The sequence below is a fragment of the Daphnia pulicaria genome, chromosome 1 (genome assembly GCF_021234035.1).
Source record: "Daphnia pulicaria isolate SC F1-1A chromosome 1, SC_F0-13Bv2, whole genome shotgun sequence".
Taxonomy (NCBI): Eukaryota; Metazoa; Arthropoda; class Branchiopoda; order Diplostraca; family Daphniidae; genus Daphnia; species Daphnia pulicaria.
In genome coordinates this window covers 33,387,094-33,402,426 of record NC_060913.1, presented here as the reverse complement: position 1 = coordinate 33,402,426, position 15,333 = coordinate 33,387,094, and the positions used below count along the sequence as shown (strand labels likewise).

At 38.4% G+C, this 15,333-nt stretch overlaps 4 protein-coding genes across 5 annotated transcripts; 1 reads left to right on the top strand and 3 right to left on the bottom strand.

Annotated features, from left to right (window-relative positions):
• The first annotated feature begins 1,418 nt into the window (after positions 1-1,418).
• Positions 1,419-3,000, top strand: LOC124325393 (troponin C-like). The gene is made up of 6 exons (XM_046784424.1): positions 1,419-1,606; positions 2,080-2,104; positions 2,220-2,363; positions 2,439-2,558; positions 2,632-2,763; positions 2,833-3,000. Exons 1-6 carry the CDS (start codon positions 1,604-1,606, stop codon positions 2,856-2,858), a joined length of 450 nt encoding a protein of 149 aa, XP_046640380.1. The 5' UTR covers positions 1,419-1,603; the 3' UTR covers positions 2,859-3,000.
• On the bottom strand, positions 2,668-4,956 carry LOC124325367 (ceramide synthase 6-like). Of its 2 annotated transcripts, none has more exons than XM_046784423.1 (6): positions 4,679-4,956; positions 4,235-4,583; positions 3,893-4,122; positions 3,711-3,821; positions 3,500-3,627; positions 2,668-3,427 (listed from the first exon to the last, which is right to left on the bottom strand). In XM_046784423.1, exons 1-6 carry the CDS (start codon positions 4,792-4,794, stop codon positions 3,417-3,419), a joined length of 945 nt encoding a protein of 314 aa, XP_046640379.1. In that variant the 5' UTR covers positions 4,795-4,956; the 3' UTR covers positions 2,668-3,416. The 2 variants fall into 2 exon arrangements, with proteins under 2 accessions (XP_046640379.1, XP_046640378.1); XM_046784422.1 differs by having other exon boundaries at positions 3,500-3,644; positions 4,679-4,946.
• Positions 4,957-6,055: 1,099 nt separating this feature from the next.
• On the bottom strand, positions 6,056-8,392 carry LOC124328452 (ceramide synthase 6-like). The gene is made up of 6 exons (XM_046787224.1): positions 8,106-8,392; positions 7,780-7,953; positions 7,539-7,707; positions 7,136-7,476; positions 6,887-7,031; positions 6,056-6,812 (listed from the first exon to the last, which is right to left on the bottom strand). The coding sequence occupies exons 1-6, from the start codon at positions 8,294-8,296 to the stop codon at positions 6,720-6,722; spliced, it is 1,113 nt and encodes a 370-aa protein (XP_046643180.1). The 5' UTR covers positions 8,297-8,392; the 3' UTR covers positions 6,056-6,719.
• Positions 8,393-9,699: 1,307 nt separating this feature from the next.
• LOC124329144 (trypsin-7-like) lies at positions 9,700-14,133 on the bottom strand. The gene is made up of 6 exons (XM_046788185.1): positions 13,796-14,133; positions 11,755-11,800; positions 11,487-11,652; positions 11,202-11,410; positions 10,834-11,094; positions 9,700-10,701 (listed from the first exon to the last, which is right to left on the bottom strand). Exons 1-6 carry the CDS (start codon positions 13,871-13,873, stop codon positions 10,559-10,561), a joined length of 903 nt encoding a protein of 300 aa, XP_046644141.1. The 5' UTR covers positions 13,874-14,133; the 3' UTR covers positions 9,700-10,558.
• Positions 14,134-15,333: the final 1,200 nt, after the last annotated feature.

The following is a 15,333-nucleotide window of genomic DNA, read 5'->3' as shown; positions in this document are numbered from 1 at the left end:
TTAAACTACCTAATTTAATTAAAAGCGAACCTAACATGACGCTGTCTACATTTTTTTCCTTCAACTTTTCCCCAATTTTCACCCTGTGTTGTATTGTATACGTAATCTTTGTCTAGTTGTCAACCTCCATTTCGTGTTGTCAATTTCTTTGATCACCCGACAGCCAAAAGAGGAGAGGCGAAAATTTTACGCCTCTTTTTTTTTGTTTCTTCATCAATACCGAAATTGACTATCGGTATTTTGAAAATATGTTTTTTTGGCGAAAAAAAATTATAAATAACGACATCTATCTCGGTAAAACAGTACCTACCTAAAGTTTGGAGCGCGTGAGAGAACAATATGGAGAGAGGCGTTTTTTTCGGCGTCCCCAAAAATCCAATTTCCGTCGGAACGCGACGAATTATTTTGGCCGCAGCCATTATGGGTAGCATTAAGCTATTTTTTTTAGAATTTTCCGATCAAGGGAAGGGTAGGTTTTTAATGGATCTCTAAGTTTGGGAATGCTCCGTAAAGCTCCCGAAAAATCTGAAAATGAAGACTGTTGTTGAGCTTGTGAATTTCAGAGTTTTTCAGATTTTTAGTTTAACACGTCTTCCTAGCTTAACCCGTTCTATAGTTATCACCCTTTCAAGTACCCTAATTTGCATGGAGCTCTACGGAGCGATTTTTTTTTAGATTTTTTACCGACAAATTTTTTAGAGGGTTCCGTCAAAAATTTTATTTTTGAGAACATGGCGAAAATAGGCCTTTTACACAAGCTTCTCTTTCGTGTTCCCAAACATTGGGTAGTTACTGTATACTATAATAGCCCATTTATCTACGTATGTATAATTGTATAATAGCAATTAGATCAAACAGATAATAAGGATATGGTGATCTAGAAATTCAAGGTCTCGCTCATCTAATAATATTACGATGTTTATTCATTAAATAGAATTTATAAAGTGCCTTGGCGTTGCGCCTACAAATAAAAAAATTTTCCCTTAGCTTGTCTCATTTCCGGTATTAACTTAGAGATGTTTTAAAAAACCGTAAACTTCTTTATATAGTGGATTTCAGGAGCCCACAAGATGTATACCGGCGCACTTGTGTGCGCCGCTTTTAGTGTATGTATAGTATAGTATAGCTACTCCGTTGTAAAATAGAACCCAATACCCCACTTCAGGTTTGTAGCCTTATGTCTAGTCGTTACACCATCTATATTACAGCAGTGTGCACGTTGAGTTTCAGACAACACTGTCGCACTGGAAACAACTACACGGACCAGTCCTTCCTTCTTTTTTGAAACATTCGTAATACCATGATCTTTTGACGCGCGCTGGAACGAAGTCGGATGAGGGTTGCGGGAGGGAGGAGGAGAAGCAAAAGGACGTCTCATAATACATAAATAGATGGTAGATAAATCTCCTGGCGACCTGCCAAAAACACCAGCAAACAGCAGGAAAACCACATTCGTTTGAAGGCTGCTCCTTGCAAGTTGCAACAACTGAACTCGAGGCACCTTGCTCATCGACATACACGTTCTTGCCGGTTCAGTCTTCTAGACGAAGTCGACCAACTTCCATCTCGTTTTACTAGTTCTCGTTCATTGCTAAGCTTCACAATGGTAAACTATAGTACCGTTTTCCTTTCATTGAATTATTTCTCGAAATTTATAAAGTAGTCTAAGAAAATTTTTGTTAAACTGGGAACGTTTTAAAAATGTTAAAGTGAAAAGAATAGGTTTGAAATATGCTCTAAAAATTTAATATAGTGCAGCAAACAACTAAAGATAAATGATAACGCCCTAAAAAATCCGTCGTTGTTTGGCACCTTGAAATTTGTGAATTCTTTCGCTTTTTTTCCATTTGTTGTATCCGATGAGAGGGCAACGCTTGGTTAAAAAAAAGGGGAAATATTAAGGGTAACACAAACCTTTAAAAAATGTTCGACTCAATGCAAAAAAAAAAAAAAAACAAAAATAACGTTAAGTTCAAGTTTAGCGAAAAGTAGTAGCTTCTATAGCCAAACATTTGTAATAAAAGTCAAACATTGTCATTTTTCTATTATGTCTCATACAACATGGACTTGGAATCGTAGGACGGTGATGATGAAAAGACTCAAAGTAAGTTAATTTTATTTACTTTATTTTGCGGTTTTCTGAAACAAAGTTTAAGTTGGCGATTATTTTCGTGCTCTGAAATTAAAATCAAATTGTATAAATCTTTTCCTCTTATTAGTGCTCAAGAAGGCCTTCGCCATGTTCGATCAGGGCAAAACTGGGTTTATTGAAACAAATCGAGTAGCAGCTATCTTGAACACCATGGGGCAGCAATTCGACGCCAACGAGTTGGCAGTTACCATTGAAGAAACCGACAAAGACAGTAAGACTAAACTGTTGACAAACGTGTGGAACATTTGACTAATTATTGTGTTTGTAACAATTCGAAATAATTAAGAGACTGGAAAACTGACGTTTGAAGCTTTTTATTCTATCGCTGCCAACTTCTTGGAAGATGAAGACGATGAAGCCATGCAGAATGAGCTGAAAGAAGCTTTCCGTCTTTACGACAAAGAAGGTGCGTTATCCAACTAGGTTAACATTCCTCTTATTATTCTTTTAACGTCAATATTTTGTAATCGTTTTCGTAGGTAACGGTTACATTACGACAGCTGTTTTGCGAGAAATTTTGGGCGCCTTAGACGATAAGTTAACCTCAGACGATTTAGATGGCATCATTGAGGAGATCGATGAGGATGGTTCCGGAACTATTGATTTTGATGGTGAGATATTTATTAAAATACAGTGTCATCTCTAATTATCATGTTCATAATTATCAATCCCAATTGCAGAATTCATGGAGATGATGACTGGATAAATTTTGAACATCCTACTTTAAAACTCTTTCACCCCTAGATATAGAGCTTTGTATCTTTATTACCATTTCATTTCAAATTGACCTTTTGCCTTATACTGAACTGATGATTCCCAGTAAATAGAGCTGTTCTTTTAATCTTGAAGAAAATTACTCAGTGGTCATAATTTATTGGTAAATTAGATAAGGTTTCCTAAAGTTTGTAATGGATGGTTATGGAGTACGGTAAACGGATCCTTTTGCGATACTGTTTTTATGGAGGGAAAACGCATTCTCGTGGTACACTTTCAGTCATTTCAAAATACACTCACTATGTATTTTTTTGTATCTGTTCCTGTTACAACGGAGGCTTTCATTTATTTCAACGTTGCAAATATTTCTGCGCACTTAGTTGCATGCACCTGCTACTCTATAGGCAATTGAATACTTTGAATTTTAAAGTATTCCGTACAAACCTACATTACTAGAATCCGCTGTAAAACTTGTAATTAGCTGAGTCAGTTTGTCTTTTTCTTGGATTCCCCGTCATCACTCGGTAAATCAGCTGAAAAACTGCGAGAATCATCGGCTATCTATTTCAAAAACGTAAATATTTATGGATGAGATAGATGAATCAAATCAGTATTAAACGGATTATTAAGTACCTTTCCCGAAATTATGAATTGATAGAGTATTTTTAAAATTAAAAATGTCCAAAAAAGGTGAAGTCCAAGCAAGACATACAGTAATAAAATTAGAAGAGCAATGACAGGAGAACCTAAGACATCGATAGCTGCATCAAACCAAATACTGATTGTAAAATATAAAGTCGGTCAACAGTTGTAATATATAAATCTAGGAAATTTTGTTTGTTACTTTTTTAGGATGTAAAACGGGAAAATCCCTAGTCGAGAAATGATCCAAATAATGAAAAATAATCCAAAACCTAAATTGCAAATCCGTGGATATTTAAGAAATTTTGCTATACTGCACGAAAAAAAAAATGTTTAAAGCATATTAATTTCTTTTCCAATCAGATTTATCAACTTATTACTTACCGTGCCGCTTCCATGAAAATGTCGGCGCTATCATGAACAACTAGAACTAAGGTTCCGATTCTGACTGTATTGCTCACCCAGGATAATGTCATTAGGAGTATTGTAACGACGTGATGAATAAACATTTCAACAAAATCACTGCGCTTTCGGCTCAAAAGCTGGCTACAAGTGTGTGACATGTAGACGCTCAAGTGAATAATGTAGTACCACCAAACATCCGCCGAGATCCTCTATCGGTATGCAGGGAGAAAATTCGCAGAGATCAGTAATGCTAAGTTAAATTTTCTGATTCCGTACTTGAGGAAATTATTTAGAATGTCGGAAAAGGCTATCCTTGCCTACCTGGTTGGGAAAATCCGTCCAGCATTCATCTATATTCCACAGCCAAGATTTATCCGAAAGCACCAGCACACCGATAATGAATAAAGTAGTGTGATAAGTAAAGCGCCAACCGCATTCTTTAAAATACATCAGCTCCGTCGGCTGATTTTCATAATAGCGACACCACATCCATCTTTCTACTTGATCGTCCGACCAGTTCACTTGTTTAGCCAGGTTATGAATCCAATAACGATTTTTATGTTCATTCCGTCCGCTATTCAGGAATGCTACTTCTAACGCATCGTTCTTTGTTATGGGAGATTTGGAAGATTTCAGGCCGTTGCTTATCCCCAGCGGTTCAAAGAAGCATCTTTATGTATTATTTTTTTCAAAATTAAGTTGTTAAAATTCAAAGAAAATCTGTTAGTTTTGAACAAATCCATATAACAGCTTTTTTTAACTAACCTTTCAATTAACGACCTTATGGCAGTGACGAAAACTGAGACAAACACTGGGTAAATAAGGTGAGATACATGTGGGTAAACTTCACTGTTGTCAAGAACATTCTGCATCCAGATCATTTCAAGACAAGGATGAGACTTGCTCAAAAATTCTATAAAAAAAAACTACTCCAAAAAAGAAAAATACTGTGTTGCAGCCTAGGACTACACTGTATAATTTGTGTAGTATGAAACATGCATTACTTATCATTTGTTAGTAGCCTACTAAGCAAGTCTACACCAAACGTTTGCTTAAAGCGATAAGGATATTGCTCGTCATTGCTCGTCATTGCTCGACGAGACCAGAGTGACGAGACTTACAAGAGGCGTGTGATAAACATATTTATGTCTGTTAAGGAAAAATAGGTGTGCTGGCAACATTGACAAATAACAATGCTAGGGCTGAGCTTTGCTATAAGCTTTTAATAGGCTTACTAAAATTTACGTACCCAATTTTTTTAATCGATGTAAAGCATACCTTCAATTCTGAAATGTACTTGTATATTCCATAAAAGCTAGGTGCTATAGACGCTACGTGGCTATCAATCAATGAAATCAATAATAAAAGAATCGCGATGTTTCCCTCAAATATGTCAAGATAAATGGTGCATGTGAAACTGCACACAAAAGAATATTTGATTATTGTTTAATAATTGAGAATTCAAGCGAAGTTATAGAAAATATGTAATTGCCCTTCTGTTTGAATGCTACTTTATTTTCTATCCAGCCGGCAGCTGCTGGCAACCAGCGAAAAGCGGTACGCTGATAAAGCCCATTTTTAAAAAGTGGCATAAAACAAGGAGGTTTTCTTTGGACATGTGACGCACGAAATGCGCTCATTTTCCGCCCGTACGGCAAATGAGCGCGAGTATGGGTCTCCTATATAAGAATCATACGTATGAGGACGAAAAAGTCACTGATTTCTCATATGAGATGAGTCGTTGTCCTCGGCGCGCCGATAAGTTTACAATTAAGATACGGCTTCCAGATCCAGAAGCAACCAGAAGCCGTTCTGTTTAATATAAAATTATTCGGGGTACTCACTATTCATTTATTTAGTTTTAAAAATATGCATGATAATGAAGCACAAAGGGTCCACGTCAGTTGACGTCTACCGCCGTGAAATGCTTGGTCATGTTAATGGGGGATTGTTTAAAATGTCAACACGTTCTTATATGTATTTTCCTAAAATGTTTACGATCATAACTAAAATTTCAGGCAAAATATTAATCTCTAAATGGCTCTGATGTTTCTTTTGTGGTCTTCAAGTTAGAAAAATTAATTTGAATAAACAATTTTTAAAAAATAACTCCTTTCTCAACGGAAAGGCACTTAAAACAAGTACTACGAAAATTTTTATTTAAAAAAATACAATTCTTTTTAAATCATTTTTTGGCAAGAATAAAAGAACTGTGCAGCCCAAAATTTTAGTGTTAGGCAGATATTATTTATCAAGGAACATAAACATGATATTGAATAACATTTGACGAGTTGCCCTACCTAATACCACTTTCTGACTTCTTTTTTCTATAATTGTAGGTATATTTAATGATAAGAGCTTATCAAATTGCAATTATCCTTATACTGGCACATTGTCTGCGTGAAAGACAACTTTTGAGCTGAAGTTTATTAAATACAATGATTTTCCGTTTCCAATGCGTCCAAAACAAAATGAACGCACATAACAATCAAATCTAAATCCCTCGTCAAATCATCTTGCAAATGCCAGAATGCTTGTAAAATTTTACTAAGGGATCGAAAAGAGAACGGTTAAACATATTTCAATAACTATAACAGTAACACATTCGCGCGAGCAGTGATTAACACGTTAACCATGAAACGTCTTCCAATAATACAGTAATAAGAAGTAAGGCATACTGATACTGAGCGAAATTCCACAATTTGAAAGAAAATAGGAATGCTTATTTGGTTCTATGATAATACTTAAAACACACTATGTAAGAATTCCTTTATAAAATCCTTGTTCAGCTTATTTCCTGAGTTCACTATTTACGAAGTCTAACGGAAGAGGCAGGATTATCTGAATTCTCTTCAGTGGCTGAAGCTTCACTAGACGAACTTCGGGAATCTTTCTCCGTCTATGAAAAATTTGAAATGGTTCGTCAATGATCATTTTTAGCTGAAAACAATACGAGATTGAATAAGCACTGACCTTTCCCGACAATACTGCACGTTGCAATATTTTAAGGATGAAATAGGTCCACATGATGTGAAGTAAAAACAGAACTACAACCAAATATTTCAATCCATTGTAGGCAGGAAACATGGGCATGAAATTTGGAGCCGTCAGCCAAAAACTAGAAAAAAAAATTAAAATCAATAACGAATACGAAAGTAACAGAATACGTATACGTATCTATAATTATGAATTTGTGATAAAAAAATATTTAGTGTCGCTTACTTTTTTATGAGATATCCAGGGAAAATGATTAGGCGAGTGACAGTCCATACAATGAAGAATAGTCCGAAACAAACATCACAGCCACGCTGCCACTTAATATACTTAAACATTTTTGCGGCTTCCATAAATACGTCGGAGAAGTCATGGATAATGAGCACCAAACTGCCTCCACGTATTAAATTGCACGTGTATGAGAAAATTATTAGAAGGATAGTAGTCAAATGGTGAATGAACATTTCTAAAAAGTCCTTCCGCTTGACATCGACAAACTGGGAGAAAAGCATAGACCAGTAGCAGCTGAGTTGGAATACGTAATAGAGCCGGATGTCCCAAGAGACTGTCTGCATTTTTTAATAAATTTTTATTAGAAATGTACAGTGTTTTTTTTATTTTGCTACATTACTTGGTGAGGATAATCGGTCCAACATTCATCAATGTTCCAAAACCAGGGTTTATCCCAAAGAGCCCATATTCCGTAACAAACAGCAAATGAATAATATGTAAATCTCCAACCACTTTCTGTGAGTTTCACTAGTGCAGATGGTTTGTTTTGTTGCTTTCTGTAACGAATCCTGGTTAAATGTAAAATTTTATCATTTAAAACATGAAAACAAATCCTGTAAATTTGTAAAGTAAAATCAGACCATCGTTGAACTTGTTTTATATTCCAGTCCAGTTGTTTAGCTAAACCAATAACTTGGTGATGACTTAGACTTCCTGCATTTTTCAAATAAGTTTCTTCTAATAAAACATTTTGTATTATCTTCTTCTTAGTTGGTTTTAATCCTTTGCTGACACCCCATGGCAAAAAAATATACCTTTATATTAAAGCAGAAATGCATGATTACTATAAATACATTTGTACTAAAGATTTGTTGGACAAGAATTGCCAATAATTGTCTTTTTTTTAGTTAATTTTGTTTTTGAGGCCCCTAGTAACGTGAAACTAGAATATATTACTTATTTATACCTTTCAATGATGAGCCTGATGAAAACAACTAAAATGGAATATGCAACAGGGTAACAAATTTCTTGGAATTTTGGATACACAACAGTTTCCGTGTCTTTGAAATCACTCCACGTGATATTTGGTGGTAGCCAAAAGGACGGTGCCCAAAATTTTGTCCATACATTAGAAGCATATTGAACTATAATCGACATGTCTTTACCAGGAAAAACTTTGATAAACTTTGGCGTGGCTATGTTGTCATGACAGGTGTTTTTTACAAGCAAAAATGAAAATCGCTAGCGAGGTAGTACGCAACCCAACCCACTGCCCACTTGTTTGCACAGCAGACGAAAATAGCCGCAGCGATCTTGGCTCAGGTAAACGCCTTGTATACATTTAGATTTACGTAACTTTCGTTACTTCTCAAGTCTCAACAGCCGGAACTGCTGGGGTTCATTCTGATAGATTCGATACAACTCTTGATTGCATCGTCACGTTCTTACACGTATATGCATTTACATAATCATATGCTAAGATACTGCTGGGTACTGGATTCATAATGTGTAGTATTTGATATGTTTTTAGTGCAATAAATAACGTTCCTTAGTAACCATATAAATTAATTTTCACAAGTAATATAACTATAAACGAATTATGCCAAAGAACAGGTACCCAATGATAGGAAAAAAATTGCTTCCAAACAATATATAGTTCTCTCGTGTGACAGGTTGGTAAGATATGGCGCAATGAATATTATCTACTTGGACACTTTTTGACAGTTTACGAAGCAGTTTACAACGGGAAACGAAGATAAGAGAATATTGCTGTACCGTCTACCGTGCCACTCTCGTTTGACGTAGGCTTTGATTTTGTTGCTAAGCTAGTAGAAGCAGATCGCGACTAACTGTTTTCCATGCACTAGTACAAGATTAGCTAAAAATTCTAGCATATCATGTCCTCAAGTGGCCGAGTAACAAAATTGTTGACGGACTTATTAGACCTACGTGCATCGTGCATCCATTATTTTAAGTTTAGGTTGGATTTTTATTTTCAAACACCGTTTTTTTTTTTTAAATAATATCTGCAAATCTCACAAACACACCTGTTTCTTTTTTCGCGCGATTTACCTCGATTGGTCAATTACAACTATACAACCTTCAAGCGAGATTTTTGTTTTTACCGCCATTAACAGTGGTGCCAGATAACAGAAATTCGTAACTTTCTGCAATCTGTCTCTGGTTCATTAAAAATAATAAACTATTGACTTAATTACTTGTCTGTCTATAGATAATTAAATTATCCGTGTTTTTAGCATTTAATGGTTAAAAACAATTACTTTTCAGGTTTGGGGCGAGGTTTGGGGTTTTTGCCATGCCATGCCAAAGCCAAAGCCCTCTTACAGCGACTTTGGGAGTGCAGCGGGCGTGAAAGCGACTTGTCTAACTCGGCATAGACACGTTTCTTTACAATCCCATCCCTTGCCTGATTTTCCTCCCCATAAAATAGTGATGTGGGTTATGTTCTCTTAAAATTTTTGTGAACATCATTTGTCACAAGGGCTAGCTGACTGACATAAAAAAAATGCGAAAAATGTAATTATCTTAACACATTTGAATCAACTAAATGTTCGTTTATTGTGCATTTTCCCTTTGAGCTACATCCTTTTTAGAAAACTACAGTTAGATCTATACAACAAGTGCAAAAAAAAACAGCAAACAAAACATAACGTTGGTTAAAGCGAGGCGACGTGCGTAACGTGTCGTAATTCAGAGATGAAAAGGAAAATAACGGATTTGCTAATCATCAATTTCCCCGGGCGCCGTCGTGAAACGTAATGGTTTGTGATGTATTTACAGAAGAGCCTCACACGTACAGAAAATACGTGTTCTTCAAATGAAAAAAGACGCCACAGGGAAAGTTCTTTGTAACAAAACTTTTCAGCATGCTGGAGATCAGAGGCCTTAGTTGGACTAGAACGAACCATGGAATTCTTAGAATTCAAAAAACGTCGCCGCTGTCGGGATGGGGGGGAATGTTAGTCGACATTCCGTTCAAAAAATGATAAGCAACAATTAAAAAAAGGGGAAGCTATTTAGTGTCATCCAACAAATGTAGAAAAATTAAAAAAAAGGGCCTCGCCGTCTAAAAATCGAATGAACCGGTTGTACAAAAAACCAAAAATTAAAATTAGGAAGATGGGGCGGGGCAGACATGTGGAAAAGTCTGCTGAAGCCGCCACCCTTCTCCACCAGAATGTCGGCTGCTACACACATAGGGAGAAAGCGTCTGCAATTATTTGCCGCTTTGGACCGACGCGTGAAAATGTCAGCTGCTGCTGGGCCGCGGCTGAATATCGTGTCATTGACGGCCGGCGCATTATACTGTTTGGTTGGTTGTGCAGACTGGGTTTTGGTAACTCGGCCGGATGAAGCTTGGTCTACTGCAGTTCCGCTTGTCTTCTCTTTTGCGTGCTGCTAATCGCCCGTCCGCCCTTGACGGCGACCACAATAACATGCGTCGGGCGTATTTTCGGCAATCCATTTCAAGTAGCGCCCCATACGCGTGTAGACACCGGGGTATCCTTCTCTTCCGCATCCTTGGCCCCAGGACACCACGCCTGCATTACATATGACACGAGTTAAGTAATAGATATAGAAGCGCAGTTGTTACAACATCACTGCGGCGCACATCACAGAGGAGGTCGCATTAACATTTAGCGATAAGAAAATGGCGAGTCCGTATAATTTACCGATTAAATCAATCTTGCGGTCTTTGCCTTCCAGATGCAAAGGTCCGCCACTGTCTCCCTGACAGGCGTCGAGTTCGCCGTGGTCGTATCCGGCGCACATCATGTTCTCGGTGATGGCCTGCTTTCCATATTTGGTCTTTTGGCAGGCTTCGTTCGTGTAGATGGGCACTTCCACTTGGGCCAGGATCGGCGAAATGTTGCCCGTCTCGTTGACTCGTCCCCACCCGGTCACGACGGCCACTTTGCCCGCATAGTCAATATCTGGCAAAATCAGACGCCGACAAATCAATGGTGAACCCATGTCGTTGAATAAAACAAACAAAAAAGTCGGCCCGTTCCAGTTGCAGTGACTTGTTAAGTTGTTATACCTGATTGGGGGAGACAGACGGGTCCAATTAACCGAGAGAACGGGATCGGTTCGTCGAATTGCAAAATGGCAATGTCGTTGTTGAAGGTTTTAGGTTCGAAATTCGGATGTTTCACCATTCGCACGACGGCTCGCAATTCCAGCTCTTCTTCTTTGACGTTCTCCAGATCGTGTCCCCCGAGCAACACGTGAATCGATTCCATGTCCAACCTTATTGGGTTATGAAAGAGATCGCCGTTCCATGTGATTCATATTATCCTTGATCGATTGAACATTTTTGATTTACCCGTCGACACAGTGGGCAGCCGTGACGACATATCTGTCGTTGATGAGAGTGGCACCGCAGTAGAGAGCGCCTTTGTAGAGAAGGCCGGCCATCCATGGGTAGTCGTAGGCTTCGGTTGGACGTCCGCCGACGATCCGGTGCTCGTCTTTTCTCGAGATGCCACAAGCTGGCGTGGCGCAAACAGCGAAAGTAATGCAAGAAAGGAAACAATAAATGTACTGACGAATTGTTTGATTTTTCGAAGAAAGATTGTTCAGTCTAAACTTACAACATTTGCACGTTTTCTTGCCGTAACGCCAGCGATCGGGATCAAACTGTAAAACGGGAGAAAAGAAAATGAAACGTCAGTTCTAAATTATTTGTTACAACTTGATCCATATTTTGGTGTGTCTTGTGAGACAACCGAATTGCGGTCATACAGGAACTATTAAGTTTCTTTCGGAGACGCGCAAATCAAAATCCTTAAAAGTCTCTTTTAAAAGTCTGTTGGCACTAAATTTACTATCGTGCAAATTGTGAAAAAAAATGAAATTTTCAAAGTTTGATGTTAATTGCTGCAGTAAAAATGATGGAAACAATTCTTCGGTCCAACTCTGGACAGACAGCGTTATGAATTCGCTAGACTTTCGAGCCAAAGCTGAGAACTTAAAGAAACGCCTCGACCATTACAAGAAGGCAGACGAATAACCATTGAAAAGACGTTTATTCCACAAGAGGAAGCCGTCAATGTCAATCATTACGAGGCACTAGGCAACATCCAGCTGCTGTCACCCATCACGAAACCCATAAAATCCTTGTTGTTTCGTAGACTAACCTTTTTTTTTGTATTGTAACATATGCTTGTTTTTCGCAGTCGACATGTTCTTATTGCGTTTATCTCGCCCGTCGTTTCGTAAAATCCTTGATATTAAATCTCCCCCAATCTTAATAGCTAACGCGTGCAGAAACTATGACTGAGCATTATGATAGTTTACGTGTTTATTCAAACGGCCGCTTCCACCGAAAGAATTCTAACTGTAATCACCCCCCCCCCCCCCTTAAAAAGCTAAAAAGCACTCAGTGCTCCAAGGCGACAGATGACTCGCGTATGTACTCAGCAGAGAGAATAAGACCAGAAAAGTAAACAGACGAACATTTTTCTTTTGGTGTTGTGTTTGTTAGACCAGCTGTCGACTCGGTATATAGTACTCTCCTTGTTGTTGGTTATCTTATTTAAGACGACAACAAGAATCCGTAGAGTTCCAAGAAAAATGACGATCTCCTTATTAAAGAAACCTATAGCTATATAGCTAGGCCCGCCTAACAGTAATAATCGCTGTCGTTGTATATGGAAGATTAAGTCAGAGGAAATGAGTTTTCCACGACGGCCTATAGCTTCTTCCTCATAGTGTAGTGCTGTGGCAGCCCTGGCGCGTTGTGATGGGCCAGCAACAGCAGCAGCCGTCACGGTCATAACTTATGCATTGCTTGGTGGAGACTGGATAGTCTATAGACACAGTGGAAATCCATCGGTTAGTCATCGTCTATTACCGCAAACCCCTGAGAGATGGCTCCCTTCACAGCGCACAATGTTTGGCTGTAGGAGGAGAATTTCTAGTTAGAACATGTGTGAATTGTTGGCTATAGGATTATTAACCTTGTTAACGAGGATGACGCAGCGGCGTTCATCCTCCATCCCAAATTTACTTTAATCAAATTGCTAGCCCTTGCGAAAACGGTTTGAATCAGAGTTTGTCTTTGAGTTTATTCGCCCTGTATACACTTTGATGGATTCGTATATGATTCACCAGCCCCATCCAAATGGACAATGATGTATAGTATACGGTATTATAACTTTTAAAAAAAAGAGAAACTTGATGTTTTCATTTCCTTATGGGCGACCTTAATCCGTTTGAGGTTTTGTACTCTTTCTGTATTATTTTTTTCTAGGTTTTGTCACTGGATGCTTATCGCTGTGTATTGCTGTACACAGCAGCAACGATGATGGAGTAGATGAGGGCTAATAGAAACTAAAACACCTGTTGCGATTGTGGGAGATTCGATGGCGATTATTGTGCAGTTTTCGCTCTAGTGGACTAAATTCGACCCATTTTTCATCTCAACGGGGTGTGCTTTTGTGAAAAATGGAAAACAAGGAAAACATTTTCCTTTCTATTCCGCACTTTTCTATAAAAAAACAACACTTGCGATCCACAATGTGATATCTGACGCAATCCTTTCCGTGTGTGTCGCAATAAACCCCGCTACTACCAAGTCAGCAGCCTGCGATCAAATAAAAAGAACATGCGCAGAAATTGTCTTCGACTTACCCAAGATGCGGAAGTGACTGTCCTCAAGACGACAAAAACGACGAGCAGCTGAATGTGAAGGACGTGACTGGTCTTCATGGTGCGACAATACGATGATGCTGGACGCAGCTGAAGATTGCGACCCTTTCTCCTCAACAACTTGTCGACGAGTCCAAAGCGGCGGTGATTCAGCGAAGGAGTTGTAGACTTTTGATGGGTGACGCAATAACGAGTGAGCGAATATTGCGAAAAAAAAATGTTTGATCAATGTGTCTGTTTGAATGTGTAATGTATGAGAAAACGAAACGTGAGGAGATATAGCGCTGTTGGTCAGAACACTCCAAGGCGACCGAGATAGTGGCTCGACTGGGAATGAGCGGCAGCGGCAGCCATGGCTGGTTTTTATATTGGCCTGCTTCGGTGATTCGGCCGGGCCGTACATTCAAACACGGTTGACGGTTGGTGGAGGAGAAACCGAAACGGAACGACTCGAGGGAAACAAGTCCGAAAGAAAGAAGGAGAAAATAAGGGACGAGAAAGAGAGAATAGCCCCGGCCGCCCATTACACTAATTTTCGCCTATTCTATTTTCATCTGCCAATGAATACCGTGCCGCCGTAGGTGTGAAAACCACCTGCCTTCCTCGCTTAATCAAATGCCGAGTTTCATTTCATTAATATCAGAGTACGTTAAAAATTTAGTTAGGTTAAAATTAAATACTACCATATGCCATCCACTGAACGCCTATAAAAATATCACCGTAATATTCGTATGACGTAATTGCATCATGTTTTTTTAATGCATAAGTAGCCTACCCTTCTTTTTTTAAGGAAGCGTGGCAGTTAAGTGTCATTGACGGATTATCCGGATACTGGTACGGTACCATCGTTTAGCTTTTGCGGTGTTGTGAAAGAGTTGAGCTTGAGTTATGAAAGCAGTTCCACTCTCATAAAACACAAATACTCGAGATACCGTCGCCACTGTCTAATAATTTGCATACCTTTTCTTTTTTTGCAGTGAGTCTTTGAGGTATGATAGTTGGTAAAGTCTCATGCTTTTTAAAAAACATTTGACCTTTATTATTTGGATCAACTGTTTCTGTGTTATTCTTTTTCACATTTTTATTGTTCATATTCAATCAGAGTTAGATTAGGCCGTAGGTACAGCGAGTTGCCGTCCAGTCATCAATTGAAACTTGGAAATGAGCAGGTGCCCGTTTGATGTGGTCAGTCGTTTGTTCAAGACAGAGCGACCTCATTCCTATCATTCTGTGGGCAAGAAACCGACAGACTATACACTCTGAAAGCCTCTTTTCTTCCAAATATTGTGTCGTTTGAAGAATACCTCTAGAACGTGCCGCATTCTATAGATATTCAAAAGCTCCTAAAATTCTGTTCTATCTAAAGGATACAATGCAAAAACTTATGGATGACGTAATTCAGTCATCGCAAATAAAGAAAGCACATTTTTGTGAGTTGGCTATTTACGCTGAATTTTCATGTCTTGTATGATTTTTTTTTATCTTGCCCTGATATGCGATATTTCCAATCCATTCTATCG

Bases quoted from the DNA above. Each gene is read 5' to 3' on its own strand.
- LOC124329144 (XM_046788185.1), bottom strand. From the start codon at position 13,873: ATGAAGACCAGTCACGTCCTTCACATTCAGCTGCTCGTCGTTTTTGTC. The intron at 11,801-13,795 runs GTAAGTCGAAGA...CCCGTTTTACAG, and splicing joins CAGTCACTTCCGCATCTTGG to TTTGATCCCGATCGCTGGCG. The intron at 11,095-11,201 runs GTATAACAACTT...TGATTTTGCCAG, and splicing joins CGTCTGTCTCCCCCAATCAG to ATATTGACTATGCGGGCAAA.
- LOC124325393 (XM_046784424.1), top strand. The intron at 2,105-2,219 runs GTAAGTTAATTT...TCCTCTTATTAG, and splicing joins TGATGATGAAAAGACTCAAA to TGCTCAAGAAGGCCTTCGCC. The intron at 2,764-2,832 runs GTGAGATATTTA...TCCCAATTGCAG, and splicing joins CGGAACTATTGATTTTGATG to AATTCATGGAGATGATGACT.
- LOC124325367 (XM_046784422.1), bottom strand. From the start codon at position 4,794: ATGATCTGGATGCAGAATGTTCTTGACAACAGTGAAGTTTACCCACAT. The intron at 4,584-4,678 runs GTTAGTTAAAAA...TAATACATAAAG, and splicing joins ATAAGGTCGTTAATTGAAAG to ATGCTTCTTTGAACCGCTGG. The intron at 4,123-4,234 runs GTAGGCAAGGAT...GCATACCGATAG, and splicing joins GGACGGATTTTCCCAACCAG to AGGATCTCGGCGGATGTTTG.
- LOC124328452 (XM_046787224.1), bottom strand. From the start codon at position 8,296: ATGTCGATTATAGTTCAATATGCTTCTAATGTATGGACAAAATTTTGG. The intron at 7,708-7,779 runs GTCTGATTTTAC...ACATTTAACCAG, and splicing joins ATAAAACAAGTTCAACGATG to GATTCGTTACAGAAAGCAAC. The intron at 7,477-7,538 runs GTAATGTAGCAA...TAAAAAATGCAG, and splicing joins GGACCGATTATCCTCACCAA to ACAGTCTCTTGGGACATCCG.